General features: G+C 42.3%; 1 protein-coding gene across 10 annotated transcripts in view; it reads left to right on the top strand.

Annotated features, from left to right (window-relative positions):
• DPF3 (double PHD fingers 3) overlaps window positions 1-17,402 on the top strand; it is a 247,737-nt gene that overhangs the window by 193,925 nt on the left and 36,410 nt on the right. For 9 of the 10 annotated variants that reach the window (XR_007774468.1, XR_007774469.1, XM_050953565.1 and 6 more), the window contains exon 8: window positions 9,377-9,505. Coding sequence is in view for 7 of the 10 variants with exons in the window: in XM_050953565.1 (XP_050809522.1) it covers window positions 9,377-9,505 (129 nt within the window). In the remaining 3 variants the exon portion in view is untranslated. Of the gene's footprint in view, window positions 1-9,376; window positions 9,506-12,216; window positions 13,569-17,402 lie in introns of all 10 variants that reach the window. The other variant, XR_007774467.1, reaches the window with a different exon arrangement.

Genomic DNA, 17,402 nt, shown 5'->3' with positions numbered 1-17,402 from the left:
AAAATACAGGGCAAATTCTTTTCTTCCTGACATAAGTATAAAGGAAGAAACTTGGATCTAGGAAGCCATTTCCTCCTTAAACAGGATAATCCATAATTGTGTCATGTGGTTGTGGGGAGGGGTTCTCCTTTCTCCAAAGCACCTACTATTGGCTATTGTTGGGTTGGGCTGATCCTGTTGGGCAATCCTAAAGTTTTTATCACTTTTCCGCTCCACCTTTTCATGTTTAACATGTTTACTAAGATGTTTTGACTTGTCCAGAAGCAGTTTTGACTTGCTGAGTTGTTGATAAACTTGAATTGACCATTACTCCATGGAGTTACTGTTCTGGCAGGCTCTAGCATATCACCATCTGGCCATTATCTCACAGGGAGCTGTAAGAGAGGGTTTTTTGTTTATTTTGTGTGCTGTCTCTAGATTAGTTTTCTGTGTCTGAAATAGGGTCTACGATACTTATCTACCTGATGGGGCTTTTGAGGCTTAATTAATTTGTGTTGATCTTAGCCCTGCACAGATAAGCAAACTGAGAAGGGCACACTGTCCCCCACCATTCAGCTTGGCACAGGGGCCAGAGGCAGGCCAAGTTCTTGTGGTTCTGAGGTTCAGGGACTGGGAGAGGTTAGCACTGAGAGTGGTACCAAACTCCACAGAAGGAGCTGGGAAGGATGGAATGATATACCTCCTTCATTGCATGCCAGTCAGCAAATCTGGGCCATTGTGGAGGAGACCGCACTCCACTCTCTGAAAAAAAGTGCAGCAAGAGCTTCTCGGACTTGTGTGTCTCCCGAGCTCCTGCAGGCATTGTGCTTGATGCAGGTATGATGCCTCCGGGAGAGGTGGCTGGTGTGCAGCCTCCAACACAGAGAGTAGCTTAATGCCACAAGCATCCCCTTTGCATTTGTAAATCACTCTGAGATCCAGATCTTTGTGTGGAATGTTCTCTCTGCTCAAGAATCAGTGGCTACTGAGGGTGGGGACAGAAACCATGTAAAAGTGCCAAGAGATTTGTGCTGGGGGGTGTCACAGTAGGCTGGGAGGCAAATCTCTGGACTGGCTGTTTATTCCCTTTTTCTGTTTGTTGGTTTACAGCCTGGAGATCAGCTCTTGCATATTTCCTCTTTCACTTGGCAATATTTAATTTATGCTGCCATCCATCTTCCATGTGAATGCTAATTGTCCATGTTGCTAATATAAAGTCATTAAATAGCCCCTTTGTACATGGGAATGGTGGGGAGCCAGAGCATCAGATCCTTCCTTTCCCCTAAGTACTGCTGGGCATGTGTTATGAATTAGATTTGACAGGTCTGCTGTGTCACAGGGTCTGGGCTTCAAAAATCCTCTGTGTATGGGCTTGTAGGAGGAGGAGGGGATGTTAATCCAAACAGCTAATCTGCAACCTACGGAAGAGAAGGGCCAGAAGTACAGTAAACAGCAGGCACTGATTATTTCCTTAGCAATGTGGCAGAGAAATACAAGCAGCCTAATTTAGAAAAGGCAAAGCAAATCCAAAGCAGCCATTTGGAATTTGCAGTGCCATGGGAGGTGGGGTCTGTGGCAGCGAGGTTCAGGCAGACTGTCCAGTATGAACTTGTTGCCATTTTATTCTCTCTACCACTCCCAAGTCTCCTATTCAGTCACTGCTTGCAGCAGTATCCACAGTAACACCTGCCCTGCTGACATAGAAGGAACCTCCCTGGAGCAGAGCCGCTGCCAGTCAGTTATTGATCCTCTGACTGGTGCCATCTTAACAGTTAATGGACTCTCATCTCTCTCGCAACGCTCCTCTGTCCCCATGCCCTCAATCACCCGCAGGCCATTTTGGATGGCTACATATATGTTCCAGGGACTGAAAAAAAGATTTATATAGGAACAGCCTAATTTAAACTGACTGGCTTCTGTTGGGTCTGTATCACAGAACAACAACCAGCCCAGGTGGGATGTTCCATTTCTTTTGACCTCTCACTCTCCTTATTACTGTTTCATGGATTTTGTTGTCTCCCTCGCTCACATATAGTTCAGCCTTTCTCAAATCACCTTCTCTGACCTCCTATTTTCCCCTAAAACAAGGAGGCTATGCTTTTTAATACAGGCTGTGACCATGCCGCTGATTTACTTATATGTCTCAGCTCACTCCCTTGATATGGGGGGGATGTCCCTTCCTCAAGACCCAGACTTGCCTTCGTCCCATACAGACTTGTTATATAATGTCGCAAATACTTGTCAGCCGGGTTTGAAATCATGAAAAAGAACTTACAGAAAACTGCTTAAAAATCAAGGAAACCTGAACCCTGACAATAGAACAAAATGGTTCCACATCATGTCAGACCTGCTCTTCTGCTATCTTCATCCTTCACTATTTGGCTCTGGCAAGATGTGAGCTTCGAGCCCGGGGTGAGTCCATGAATCTACCACTGAACACATGTTGCAATATATGTACATCTCACCTAATGTTATAGGATGACTTGAGGTAGCTGATGCCTGCAGATTTTAAAAGGTTTGTAAAGTGGGATTTTTATTAACTTGATATCTGTCTATTTAAATATATGTTTCAATGAATGTGGTATTGTAAATCTAATTTAATTGCTAAAGGAACAGAAAGGTGTGTGCCTGTCTGTAAGGAACAAACCTCCTTTTAAATGGGAGGGAATCATCTAAGTGGCCCTTTGCTTTTTAAAACTTAAACATTAGGATGATTTCTAGTGTTCAGAAAAATTAGGGTCTTATAGTACAGTCTAAAGTCAGTCATAGTGTGAACAGATGGTGTTCAGACTTCATGTGCCTGAGCACTTCTTCCAATACCAGTCCGGACTTGCCACGCACTCTGCTAATGCTGCTGCAGTCCAGAGCATTCACACAGCTCTGCGAACATGCAGATTTGACTTGTCAAACCAACTACTGTACGAGTTCAGGGCATCTGCCAATTTTGCCCATTTCTATGGCAGATCTTGTAATGTGGACAAATCTCTAGTTGAGAGATCAGTCAACAGCATTTGTGTATTCTAAGCATAATTAGATACCTAGTCTTCAAAGATAAAAAATTAATGCACTAACCTCACTGTGCTTCCAAGCTGTCCTCCAGCTCCCCCACACAGCCTTCTTTGAAACATTTTTATTTCCATCCAGGCAGGGGTCTGGAGATGAATAAATGACAAGAGCCAGCCCCTCAGTTGGAGATGAACTGTTTGTTCCTCTCCACAAGCAGCATCAATTTGAAAAGCTACATCAGGCCTCCCTTTCTCTACCTTAGTGCTGTTTCTCACTGGGGAGGTGATAAGAGCTACATTTGAATGCAGGAATGCTCCAACACCCACCTTCCAAGAGGAAATCCTACAGCAGGTGCCTTTTCAGTGAAGAGCTGTGTTTGCCCTGATTAGATATCTCATTAGCTTATTCCATTTTTCTTGCTTTTCCTTTGTTGTTTTTTATAAAGGAATGAATGTAAATGTCATTTTAAAATGAAATTTAATGGTGCCGTCAGACTTATAGCATTAAGGATGCATAACAGGTTCCTTTTGTACCCTCTGTTTTTAATTAATCATAATTTTCCCAAACATTTACCTTTTGGGCTGACATTTTCCATGCCTGAATGTTATGGGGAAGTTTGAGGAAACCTTGTTCAGTCATTATGAATGCAGGGAGGGTGAAAACATACATTTCCCCATTATACAAAATCTTCTTGAGACTTTAAATGGCTGGGCACAGAAATTTTGGCAGGAAAATAGCCTTCATTAAGGAGAAGCACTTCAAAGTGTTTTGGAGGAAATTGATCCTGATTTGACTGAGTAATTGGCCTTTAAAAATCATATACTGCATCACTACCACTTCCTCCCTCAAAAAAACCAAGGTTGGCTCAGGTTCGGACCCTCTGCATAGTATAAATTCACATATTTATATTTTTTATTATAATTTTTCTCTCACCTCTAGACTCCTTTCTCCAAAGCAGAATACAAACCCAAGAAAGCTCCCAGTGTTTGACTGGGCTTGAAATTAGGTAACATGAGTTTCACACATGCCTCATGGGTGCAATTTCCATCCTCAAAGTGCTCTACATTTAGGAGGGACCAATGTGTGCCCATAATGTACTAGCCCATTTTGGATGAGTGCAGAGCTGCACTGTCCCAGTGTGAGCTCCAGGATGGATTGTGTCTCAGGAAGGGCAATCCCTCCCTTAGTTTCCAGTGTGATGGGAGTGCTGTATTGCCAACCCTAAAAGTTAAATCATAAATCAGATCCCTTTCAATCCTGAGATTGGCCCAGAAACCAGGAGATTTTAATATAATGGGTTTTTAGTCTCATTTTTAAATTCACCCTGGTCATCTCCAGTGCGTGCTGGACAATTACCTTGTTGCCAGCTCTTACAGATTTATAGTGAATCACATGATTTTGGCCCCCTGGTGCAGGAACTCTTGCTAGAAGATTCAGCTGAGATCAAACTACTCAGATTTGTATAAAGTGCTGCCTGATGGTTCAGAGAGCTAACAAACACCTTCTCCCTAAACCCAAAAAATCCAATTAATTAATATGTCCTCCCAGCCCCACAACTGCCCACCCACAGCCCATCAATTAATTATGGTCTGCAGCCCCATAGCCGTTCCTGTGAAAATGGCATCAGATGCTCCCTGTCCTACCCAAAAACTCCTCTTGGCTCATAAGGGGAGGATGGGAGAAACCTATCTGTCTCCTGCAGAAGGTCTGATTTGACTGCTTTTCCCAGTACCCCACCTCTTGGGAAAGACCAGCCAATCAGGGCTATAGAACAGGGCTAGAAATCACATGAAGGCCGGAGCTTCTTGTGTCATCACGAGACTGGTTCCAACAGGGGCCAAAATGCTGTTATGGCAGTTTCCAGTTCTGGGTATGTGCAGATTGTGCCATCTCTTTGGATGGTGCAGCCTTCTTCTCAGGCTCTCATTTTGTTTGACTTGCATTTTTCCTCCCATGAGTTTCAATGAAAACGTTGTAAAAATAGTTTATAGGAGAGAGCAATACATAAAAGTGTGTGTGTGTGTGAGTGAGAGTGTGTGTGAGAGAGAGAGAGAGACAGAAGGTGAGTGAAGTGAACTAAAATTTATTTGAGCTCCGCTTGGCCTGTCCTTCACTACACCCACAGATTATGCCATCTACCTTATGTTATTCTAATCCAGAGCTCTGCCCTACACTAAAAAACTGGCAAGTCTGTGTAATGAGCCGTTCCCTTTGCAACGCACCCCCATGAATTTCTCCATTTCTCACTAAAAACTGGGAATAAGTCAGGTAGAAGTGGGTGCATCTCCAGCTGGGAATCCATCTCTTGCTCTGTTAGAGGGTGGCTTGTCCTGAGGTATATCTTCTAGCAGCTGCTCCCCCAAACTCCCATTGATGTATTTTTATATTTTAATTTCTTGTTTTTTGAATCTGTCTAGTCTCTGTAGATGCATTTTGAGCAGCAAAATAAGGGGACATGCTACAATTCCTTACACTTGAGAGATGAAGTAATAACAGGTGGCAAGACCAGAGGCAACCGGAGCTAGGATTCTGGTTGCTATGGAAACATGTCAGCCCTTCAGAGGGATGAGATCTGTCAGCAGTAGGGGGGCAAAGAGAGCAAGAGAAGCACAGTGGCACTTACCCTATAGGTTCAGATTATATGTCATCGAGTTCTCCAAGGGAAAACTTGAAATACACAGGATGGGTTATTGGCTGGCTTTGAACTGAGCTGGCAGCCAAATGTTGGACGTAGATGTGAATGGTGGGGAACAGGTACAGGAGGGGGAGTCTGGACCTAAGTTTGAGACAAAGAAGCTTGTAATATTTTCTAAGAAAAATCCATTTTTTTTATTCATTGCAAAATATGGGCTTTCAGGATATGCTCCTCTAGGTATCCATAATGGAATATTTGGCCTCAAGTGGAAGCAAAGGGTCTGATTCAAAGCCCTTTGAATTCAGTTGGAAGACTTCTAGTGATTTTTGTGGGCTTTGGATCAAGCCAAAAGTGAGTAGGGCAATAGAGGGAACCGCCATGCTGTGAAGATTATTATTACCCCTGTTTATTACGGCAGTGCTGAAAGGCCAGCCGAGAATGGGCCCCCACAGCGCCAGGCACTGTACAAACACTGAGTGGTAGATGGTCCCTGCCCTGAAGAGCTTACAGTGTAAATAGACAAGACAGACCCAGGATAGGGGAAGGGGTAGAACACACAGGCAGAGTGAACTCTGAGATGGCAGCTAATGGAGTGTTAGTTTCATTTATTTATTTGTTTATGTGTATGGACGGTGGGTGAACCCCCGCATTGGAGAGGCTAGCCTGCTGGCTGCGCCCCTTCTGCCCAAGGCCCTGCCCCCCACACGCCAGAGCCTCTATCCCCCCTCAGCAACTGGAGGAGCCTCGCGGTCTACCCACCTCTGCCGCGCCAGGCCGCCCTCCCCAAACACCAGTCCAGTCCCAGCTACACCGGGCTGAGCTGCCAATCCACCTGAGCTGGCCACACTGAGCCAAGCTGGCCCCTGGACGGGATGGGCCCCGGCCTCACCAAGCCCCAGGCCGACCACTGGCGTCTCTGGAGCTGCCGGCTCAGCCCCAGCCACACTGGACCAGGCCAAGCCGCTGGCCTCCTCACACCTGGCTAGCCCCTGCGCACGGCTGAGCAAACCACTTCATTCCCCCGCCAGACCCTCTGGCCCACTGCTGACTCGCCTCGTTCTCTCCTCACTTCCCCACCCCTGAGGAGGAGGGACATGACGAGCGGCAGCGGGCAGGCAGCAGCAGCAGACGGTGGCAGCCTCGGGCAGGGCCACCGGGGCCCAGGTGACAGGTTGGCAGCAGCTGTGCCAGGGTTGGCTTAGCCTTCCTTTGCCTATTGTACCTGCTGCCTATGTTTATGTGGGTGCATTAACCTAGGAGAAGATAAGATAAATGGAAAGAAGGAGGATGGGAAGGGGGTGGATAGAGGATGAGTAAAGAGGGTAAGAAAGTCCCTTTTTAATAGCATCCATCTAATTGTAAGCAATTTGCTGTATTCATTTAAAGTAGCAAACAATAAAAACTCCCAACCTAAAACAAACGCCTCCATCCTGATTCTTCGCTACCTTGCAACTTGTGTGGTGGTTGTGCAAAGTAGGTGCAAAACATTACCGAATGAGAATTCTCTACGCATCGCATGGTAGCATGTTACACACAATTTGCATTCAAGTTGCACAAATATAAAGGACTACAACATGGTGCAAGGCAATGGAGAATTACGCCTCTTCTTTGCAGTGTTGCCAGCCCCATGCATTTAAAAATCATGAGTCAGGCCCCAAAAATTGAGATTGGCATAAAATCCATGAAATTTTAAAAATAGATGTGGAGTTCTTTTTATTTGCCTTCTGGTTTATGAGCCTCTGTGGTTCACTTTTCAAGTACAGCTGAAACAGTTCTAATTTTGAAATGCATAACAGGGACAAAAATTCTCTGTAACCATGAGGACAAGAAGCATTTTTTTAAAATAAAAGTTCATATATTCATATGACTCCAGGAGTCACAGAGTTTAAGGCCAGAAGGGCTCTCTACATCATGTAGTCTGACTTTCTGTAGATCACAGGCCTCCAACACCACCCAGCACCCATACACTAAACTCAACAATGGACATGAGACAAAAGTAAATGAAACCTACAGCAGATTAGGCTGTTATGTGCCACAGTGAGAGAATAGGTGGAACCGAGATGCACCAGTGCTAGAAGCCCCTGTAATGACAGGGAAATGATTAAATGAAATATACCCAGATTTGCCCAGCAAGTGACCCGCACCCCCATGCAGCAGAGAAAGGGGAAACTCTCCAAGGTCACTGACAATCTGACCTGGGGGAAATTCCCTCCCAATCCCAGGTATGGCATTCAGTTAGACTCTGAGCATAGAACCATCCAGCCAAGTACCCGAGAGAGAGAGAATACTTAGTGCTATCTCAGACCTCTGGCCCATCCTGCTCAGTGGCCCATCGCCAGCTATGACCATCCATGATGCTTCAGAGAAAGGAGATAAAAAAACCTCCCAGCATACCCTGAGGGGAAAAATCCCTTCCTGACCCCTGTCAGTGGCCAGTTGAAATCCTGAAGCATGAGCTTTAGGAAAATAAGAAATAAACTGGAAGTGAGCCCCCTTTCTATTGAGTCCTGCCCCCTGCCATCACAAGCAGCCCCATCAGTCAATTGCACTCATACTTTGCCCAATTCTCTCTTAAAACTAACCAAGTTGTTTGGCCAAACAAGCTCAGGCTTTAAGAAAAACACAACCTTGTTTAGCCAAACCCAGCATTTTTAAAAATGTGTTTTGAACTGGAACCCTATGGAATTTGAAGGTTAATTTGCCCGGATTTCTGAGATCCTTTTCTTTTGGTTTTAAACCAAATGTTTAGTGGAGCCTAGGTCTTTTCTGCACAAAAACTCACAGTAGTCTGATGACAGGTGTCTTTTTCAACTGATTTAGTTAAACTAGTGCAAACCCTTATGTGGACTGGTGCAAACCATTTTTAAAATGTCTTGTATTGATTTAGTTAGGTAAGTATAAATCTGTATGTAGACAAAGCCTTTGTTGAAAACACCGAGCCACATTTAATTGAAATAACAAACTGCACCTGTGAATATGACCTGAACAGACCTGTTCAGTCAATGGTTCATGAAACTTTTGGGAATCCTGGTGTGAGTTTGGTGTTTTGTGTCTTTACAATTTTTTACTATTTCATTTCTCTTCCCTGGTTGCTGTGCAAAAGAAAAATGACAGGGAATACTTGCTGAGGCTCTGATTTTGCCTGTGGTTCCATTAGCAGAGACCCCATTTATTTGGGATTCTGTATGGACACAAGGATTGCTAGCAGATTCCAGTGGAGGATCAGGGTCTAACTGATTATATGAGGAAAAGATGACATTTACTGTATGCAAAGTGCTGCGAAAAGCACAAAGTACACAAGCTAAAGAAAGAGAGAATGCTTTCCCCCCTCTAATTTCTTTCTGTTATAGAAATCCTAAGAGTTATTGATAAAAATCAAATAAGTGTAGGTAAACAATTTTAGAGTAAGAAATGGAATGTTTAAGCTGACAGTGTTTCTGAAAAAAAAGTAAAACACTTAGAATTGCTCAATATCAACACAACCTCTCCACATGTTAAGGGAGAGCAGGACATTGCTCACCAGACTTGTCCATTTGAACAGGATGTTCAGAAGAGCCTCAGAACTCTGGGCCTTTGGTATGTAATGTACTTAAAATGAAAGTGATTTGTACAATTTGCTTGTCACCCTAATTGAAAATATTTGGGGAAGGCTATTCTCACCAAAGTCATCAAATTAATGTCACAGTGAAGAGGAGAAGGGAGAAATGTCCATAGTGTGTGCTCTTTAAGTAAATATGATTTCTAACCTGCCTGCAGCCCAGAAAGGACCAGATGGGGCCATCATTCCCAACAACTACTGTGACTTCTGCCTTGGAGGCTCCAGTATGAACAAAAAAAGTGGCTGTCCTGAGGAGCTTGTGTCATGCTCAGACTGTGGACGCTCGGGTAAGTGACTTCTCCTTGCAACTTTCTAAGATGAACAATTTAGCACGATTCCCTTTTTGCTCTTACTGATGTTTTGGGGTAGTTGCTTATTATTTGTGGGGAAGGATGGTTGTCAGAGTTTCTGTTCTGCTAATGGGCTAACCAGACAATTATGATCTAATCTATGAATCTATCTATATAATGCTATATTGTATTTATTGGCTGCCATGAACATAAGTACTCGGTTTTATTTAAATGGAGGGAGAAAATCCTATGACAATGTTAAAGGATGGGCTCTGTCTTCAAATGCCATAATTACAAATGTAAATTACTTTCAAGATTTATGAAAGTTGCATGACGAGCATTTCCATTGATTACACATTTCATGCATTTCTTCATCCAAAAAAGAAAGAAGGGGAAATTACAGGGTAGGCATGGCAGTAGCTGTCAAGAATTATCTTCTTACAAGATGACTATCATTAATTTTGTTTAAAGAGGTTTTTATTTATCTGTTTTCTTTCTGTGTCTCTTTTTAAATTTAGGAAGTTGCATCTTTCCCCATCCTGAGCTGTCTTTATTTCTGAGTTGTTGTTTTTTCTTTTTTGTCCCAGCTGAGCTGTTATTTTTGGCTGGGGGAGGGAATTCCAATTCAAATTTCCCAGTTGTTGTGATTTTTTGGAAAGGGGGGAGGAAGGCCATGGATTATAAGTGAAAACAAAAGAAAACATTGAAATTTGAAACCTTCTAAATTGCTGTTACTTCTGTTCTTTATTCACTGGAAAGTGTTTGTTGAATAATTGCTGATATATAAGGTAGAGTGTTCTGGTACTGAAATAACAGCCTGCTCAAGCTCCCATTGAAATTAATATCAAAATCCCTATCAAATTAAAAGGGAGCAGGACTTGGCCCTAAATGACAAATGTCCTCTACCGTTGTTCTGACCTTTGAAGACAATTACTTATCAGTGGACCAATGGCAACCCTTGGTCTTCTAAGGGCTTTGCTACAAGTGCTCTGCAAACACTAACATGAGTCTTTTTGTGCTTTTGTGTTTGCTTCATAATAAGGGAGAAGAAGCTTACACTGTCTACACTGACATACTGGGAAATGACGCCCATTTTCCCTTTTGCCTGGGGTGTTATTTCCCAGCCTCGCTCATTTGAACGTTGCCCCAATCTTGCACAATGACAGGGATCAAAATGTTCTGTCACGTAGCTATTTGTTACGGTAATTTCATTTTTGTCTTCAGAACGTGACTGAGATACACTAGTTTGTTGGCTTCCTCGTTGTATTACAAAGTAGATTATCAGGCCTCATGGAGCTGTTGTATCCTATCTGTGGACAAGCCCCACAAAACAATTCCATTAAACACTTTTTACAAATTCTCATATGCCTGAGTCATTTACAAGGGTTCTCCATCTGTGTGATAGATGTGTGATGAGAATGCCTAAGGTGCAACTATACATAGATTTTTAATCTATAATATTAATAACTAGTGGTTGCCATTTTTACTTTTCTTGGTGATGAAAGACAAATGGAGGAGAGGCCATGTGCATTCTTTTGTTTCTTCCCAGTATTCAGTCAGTCAAATCACATCCCTAGGAAGTGATTATTTTACTTGCCGATTCTTTTATTATATTCATTTCCTTTTGGGGTACAGGATTTGATTCTAAGTCTGTTCCTTAGGAAATACAGTATAATTGCAACAGAGCTGCTTCCTTCAGCTTAAGGGACCAAGGAATTGGTGTATCATCATGTTAGTTAGTGCATCTGAATAGCACCACAAACCTCCCCTACCAACACGATGCTTTCATTTTCCTAGGGCTCAAGGGCCATATTTTGCCCTGCATTTCTTGAAGTGGGATTCTGACATCTGTACTGCAAATTACATATCACATTTGATTCAGAAAAAAGTTCAGTTTTACAGATTTCAGTATTTAACTTCTCTTTTTAAAGTTTTGTTGTTGTTTGTTGTTGTTTGTTTGTTGCTCCTGATGTCTGTGCTAAGGATTTCTTACCCTATATGGAAAAAATGGAATGAAAGACTTTCAAACTTTCGAGTGTCCCCCAATGCAAATCATTCTTTATTCTGGCAATTTTAGCTGCTAGATGGTGTAGATTCATTTTTGTTTTTCACAAGTGACTCCATGGAATTTCTAACATGGAATATATTAATTTAATGAATATTTAGTCTTTTAAAATGTTTTTCACTTTGTCTTCAAAGGAGCTACTTTAGGGCAGAGACAGGAAGAGACAGAGATGAGAATTTTTTTAAAAACCCACCCCGTTGCAATACTGATGAAATACCTAGTGAGTTGTTATTCTACAGCAGCAAATTCATGACAGTTGATGCCAATCTGAAGGACAATCATTGTACTTAAATCTAACAGCTTCTAATTACTTATGTGGTCTAAAAATCTTTTAAATCTGATCAAAGTAATCAAGAGAGAATAGTTTTAATGTCTCTTGAAGAGAGGAAAACAACATTAACCCTTTCGCTGCCATACCTAAGGGCATCTGTGTTATTGTAGGTTTTTTTCTTTAAAAGAGAAATCAACCCCTTTTTACCTTTTCTTACTGCTATTCTACTGTCCTATGTTGTTGTTGATTTGTGGGCACACACACACCTACCGGGTTTATAGTCTGCATTGTTTGATAATTATGATGATTTTAAAAATAATGATGATGCCTGTTGCTTAACCCATGTGCTGATATATTCATCATACATGTCAGCTCATTTGGGAAGAGAAGGCAGGAAGGAGGAAGCAGCGCCAGCACGCACTACGGAGGACTTGTTCGGTTCCACATCGGAAAGCGACACCTCAACATTTCACGGCTTTGATGAGGATGATGCGGAAGAGCCTCTCTTGAGCCGAGGAGGCGGCCATGGTAGCAGCTCTCCCTCTACAAATAAAAAGGGTGGCTGCTAAAATAACTAAACAGACACAGAAACTCTTTGAGCGATTTTCTATCCTTTTTACTACTATGATTATTATTACTAGTTTTTTTTTAAATTTTAGATCCCTTTTTTCCCTGTTGGGTGTGTACACTGAAAGCACAAACGTATAAAACATAGACTACTTCAAAGAGACAGAAAGTTTTGATTCACTTTTTATTTTTTCATTTTACTTTGTTTCCTTTCTCCTCCCCCTCTTTCTCTCTGGAAACCTGAAATGTGGATTTAGTTTTTTTTTTTTTCAATAATGAGCAGAGTTGATTTTCTCATCTTTTAATATATATCAGCAAACCACAAAAAATACAAATGGGTTGGAGAGCAGAAACCCAACCCAAATAATTTTTTAATTATTATTATTATTTATATATTCTATATATTATTAGAAAAAAGACTTTTTAAATAAAAAATACAAAAAACAAAAAAGCAATGGACATCTACTTGATACTAGAACTGTTTCTAGAAAAACCACTGTGGGGTGGATTGTTTGAGATGACAATGAAGCCCTTGGTTTGATGACTTCTGCAATGTGAGATTTTGCACTTACTGTAGCGCGTGGAATTTGTGACTCCCCCTTACGTGCTCCTCTACCACTCACCCTTAGCAGCTTGAAAATGCAAGAAGCTCTGAAGACCATGACATTGAGGAACACATTTCCATCATTCCTCTGGACTCCTCTGCACTTGTAAGAGATCTCCTCCTCCGCCCCTCCAACCTTTTCATCTTCTCCTCACTCCGTGCAGCTTTTTTTCTCTTTTTTCCCCTCTTCTTCATCTTCCACATCATGGAGAGCAATTTCCAAGCACAGGGATGGAATATAAATGCCAAGTCACAGACTCTGCAAAGACAAAACAGCTGAAGGAATAAATCATTGAAGAAATTAAAAGGAAAAATACCTCACTTATATTTTTCTTTCTTTCTTTCTTTCTTTTTTTAAATTCAGACACACATTTTGTTGCCCAGTTTTTTCTTTCTCTGTAGTGTCTTGTGAGGCACTTTGTGTTGTTTTTCAATAGCTTCTCTTGAATTAAACCAAAGCAATACTCACTAAAGTCCTGAGGGCAATGGAGAAGAGAGTGATTCCCTCCCAGCACTGTCCCACGACCGAGGAGCCATGCGACAGCTTTGAAAGGTATGTCCCAACAGAAATGTTTTTCAGCCACTGTGAACTCTTTGTGTGGTGGATTTTCAACAAACCATTTATTGTTTTATTATAGCAGTAAGTCCTTTAAAGTAAACTGTGTGATTGTGTTATGTACAGCAGGCTAGATCCTGTTCCCTATTAATTTAATGGGAGTTTTGTAGGAGCAGGCTCGGCCCAATACGTTATAACTAGGAATAAAGCATACCCAAACATTAAGCGTGTAGGTTCCACCCTGCAGTCCTAATGCTCTCATTGTAAGGACTGCAGGATCAGGGGTAAGGATATATTTTTGTCATTTTATAGTGCCAACATAAACCATAAAGGTGAGATCTTGACCCCACTGAAGTCAACGACAACATTTCCATTGTCTTCAGTAGAGTCAGTTTCACACCAAGAGGGAAGCTTGAATGGTGTGTTCATGTTCCCAGAACTCATGATAGAAACACATGCATGCACTGTAGACTTTGGGTGCACATTGTTCTAGTACTTGAGCAAATCATGTCCAAAAGAGGCTGGTTGTTTCCATTACTCACTTTCTTTTGCTGGGGCAGCCCAGCCCTGTTTTTAACAGGTATTTTATGGCTCCTTCAGCCTTTTTGTTACATTCCAGTGTTGAAATAAACTCTAATCCTGAGTGTGATGCTTCTGTGCATCTTTATAGTTGACATCAAGAATGAAATAACTAATGGCCAGAATCTGCCATCAGATATGCAGGTGTAAATCCGGAGTGAAGCCATTGACTTCTGGATTCGATTAAGAATCTGCCCTTAGAACTGTAGAAAACGATCCTGCATAAAATTACAAAATAAATCTGTATTTTTATATATAGTATATATTAATGCATGTGTGACCCAAAGAAAGTTTCCTTTAAGGCATCCCCATGTTGGTAATCTTTTCCTGTTGTTGTTCTACTGGGCTATGCTCCTACTGCTGTGTCAAGTCATATTATAATCGATCAAATGTCACATCAATGGTATTTTGACTCAACCATGTCAATGAAACATGAACATTAACATTCACTCTTTCCACAATCATTCTGTTTTGTTTGAACAAATACATGGAATAGATTTCTAATATTTTGTTTCTACAGTCTGCAGTTTGTGAAACTCTTCTGTGTTTATTGAAAGCTTAAATTCCATCTTGCTTCTGATGGCAAGCCACAAGAACAGAGCTGTCTGATTATCTCAAATCCCTGAAAGAATAATAGCCTCGTAGTCATCTATTTGTTATTTTATTCATTTATATTAGAATCCAGACATTAAAATGTGAAGACTGAAGGAATGGAAGTCAGGGTGGAGGATAGTATGGAATAGAGTCCGCAGTTGAATAGACACATTGGCCACATTATTTTCTTATTGGCCCTAATATGAATCCAGAGTAATACCAATAAAGTCAGTGGAGTTCCTTTGGATTTGTGTCAGTGTAGCTGAGAGCAGAATCTGGTCCAGTAGTTCTGGAGATTTAAAAGGAGGCTATGAACTTGAAATCTAATATATTTCAAAAAATGAGTTTAAAGTACTTTTTCACACTATACCTGCCCTTCTCCCTGTCCACCCCAGCTAATGTTTATGGGTTTTCAGTCACATTGTAACTTTGTATTTTAAACATGTTTTTCTCTCCTGTTGCTGTGTTAAAGGCCACACAAGCAACAGAGGACACTGACTATACAAAGGAAGCAGTAGAACTGTTTATTCACAAAGTGCTGTCAAATGCACAAAGTAAACAAACTTAAAAAATACGTTGAGAAGAAAATGTTATTTCTTATGTCCCTCTGCTAAAGTTATCATACTATAGGGCAGTGATGCCAAGCTTTTCCTGTTGTGCCCCCCTTACCAGTAATGGAATCTGTCCATGCCCCCTCACCCCCATTACCTCACAGCCAGGTTGAAGGTGGAGCTGGGGCAGAACTGGGGATGCCAGAGGAGCTGGGGCTAGAGGCTGAGTTGGTCTGTGGGTGGAGCAGGGGGGAGGAACGGAGGGAGGAGCATCTGCAGCTTGGGCTGGAGCTGGGCTGGGGTGGAGCAGGGGGAAGAGTGGAGTTGTGGCTTAGGCAGAGCCGGTCTGGGATCAGAGCTAGTTGTGGGGCTGGATGACACCCCCACGACATCCCACTGTGAGGGCTGGCCTGGGCCCTGCCACGTGCCCCCCTGAACATTCCTCTGTGCCCCCTGAGGCAGTTTGGAGACTACTGCCATAGTGGCTACTTGGAATTACAGTAGCCAAAAAAAAATTTCAGACAGAATTGTGATTTTTAAAAAAGTTTGACAGTGTTCCTTTAAATATATAGAGACCCAAAAAAGAGTTGAATATATTTTGAAGGAGAAAAGATTCATGGGAGTAATGTGGAAGTGGGTTAACCTGGGAAAGGTAGATGCTGGAACTTTGTCCTTTTTAGTCCATTTGTCTATGTTTTAGTGTCTAAGTGTAAATTGTTCAGGGTAGAGATTTTGTCTTTGCCTGTCTGAGCAGTGCCTAGCACAATCCGGGCTCTACTAGAATACAGATGATAATCAAATATTAATAATGCATTAAATAATGGCTTACTTTCATGAATAAAGTTATGATGATCATATATGTCAATTTGTGCCTGTAGCCACTAGGTGCCCACCTTAATGGCAATAGGGCAGGGGCAATGCCCTGCTCTCACTAAGAGTGCACAATAAGCTCATGTATAAAAATGCCAGCCAACATTTATTAGTAGTGTACAAAATCCCCAGTAGCTATAGTGTGTGTGTGTGTGTGTGTGTGTGTGTGTGTGCGTGCGTGTGTGTGCGTGTGTGTGCGTGTGTGCGCGCACACACATTCCTTGGATTGATCTGGTCCTGACAGATGAAGGAAGAAAAGATAAATGTATTGTGGAGGAGGGCAGTGTAGTCATGGAACATTTTCAGATGTGCTCGCTATGGTAAAATAACAAAGGCGAGGAGAGAGTTGCAGCTCAGGGTTTAATAGGACAGGCTGAGCAGTGTGAGAGTGTAGTGTAGGAATGGAGCATGAAGGAGAAGCTGGAGTTGAAGGCTGTGGTCATGGAGTCAATATGCAGAGTGCAGGGCAGTCAAGGAAGGGAGAAGAGAGTTGAGAGCAGTAGAGGAATCTGAGAGATTGCTGGTGATTGAATGTCACAGACAGTGATGCTGAACAAAAGGTGTGATAACAGAGAGGAAACAAAAATGCAGTGATGGGAGAGGAAACACTGCCTGGTGAAAACCAGGTTGGGAGAGTGGCTATAATTGTGACTATGGAAGTGATCATCGGAATAGAAGTTAAATACACTCAGGAGTGTTGAATGGTATTGAGGCATGAGATTGAGAATAAGGGAAGAAGGTTGGCCATAGAGGTCAGAGATGAAAGCATATGCAAGTCCACAGGGGTGCTAATTGATACTCTTGTAGGAGTAGGGAGAGGAGGGTCAGATCACATGCAGTTTGAAGGCAGAGAATATGTGAGAGGAGCTGTACTTAGCCAGAGGAAAAAGGAGGCACCCCTGACACCACCAGCACCACAGACTTCTCAGTAGGGGTGAGGGAGTTGCACAGTCCTAGCGGAGTATCCCAAGAAAAACAAGCCACTGACCAAACCAAGAAGGCATAAAGAGAGTTTATGGACTTGAATTCCAGAACATAAATTGGGTGTGCGGGAGTTGGAGGAGAGAAATAATCCCTTAAACCCAAGGGAAATGTTACGCTCTACAACCTCAGGGTATGTCTACACAACATTTTGGAGTGAACTCCCCAGCCTGGGTCAACAGACTTGGGCTAGCAGGGCTCTAAAAATAGCTAAATAGATAGTGCTTTGAAGTTGCGGCTCAGGCTGGAGCTCGGG

The sequence above is a fragment of the Gopherus flavomarginatus genome, chromosome 5 (assembly GCF_025201925.1).
Source record: "Gopherus flavomarginatus isolate rGopFla2 chromosome 5, rGopFla2.mat.asm, whole genome shotgun sequence".
NCBI classification, from domain to species: domain Eukaryota; kingdom Metazoa; phylum Chordata; order Testudines; family Testudinidae; genus Gopherus; species Gopherus flavomarginatus.
This window is presented reverse-complemented; position numbering and strand designations above follow the sequence as displayed.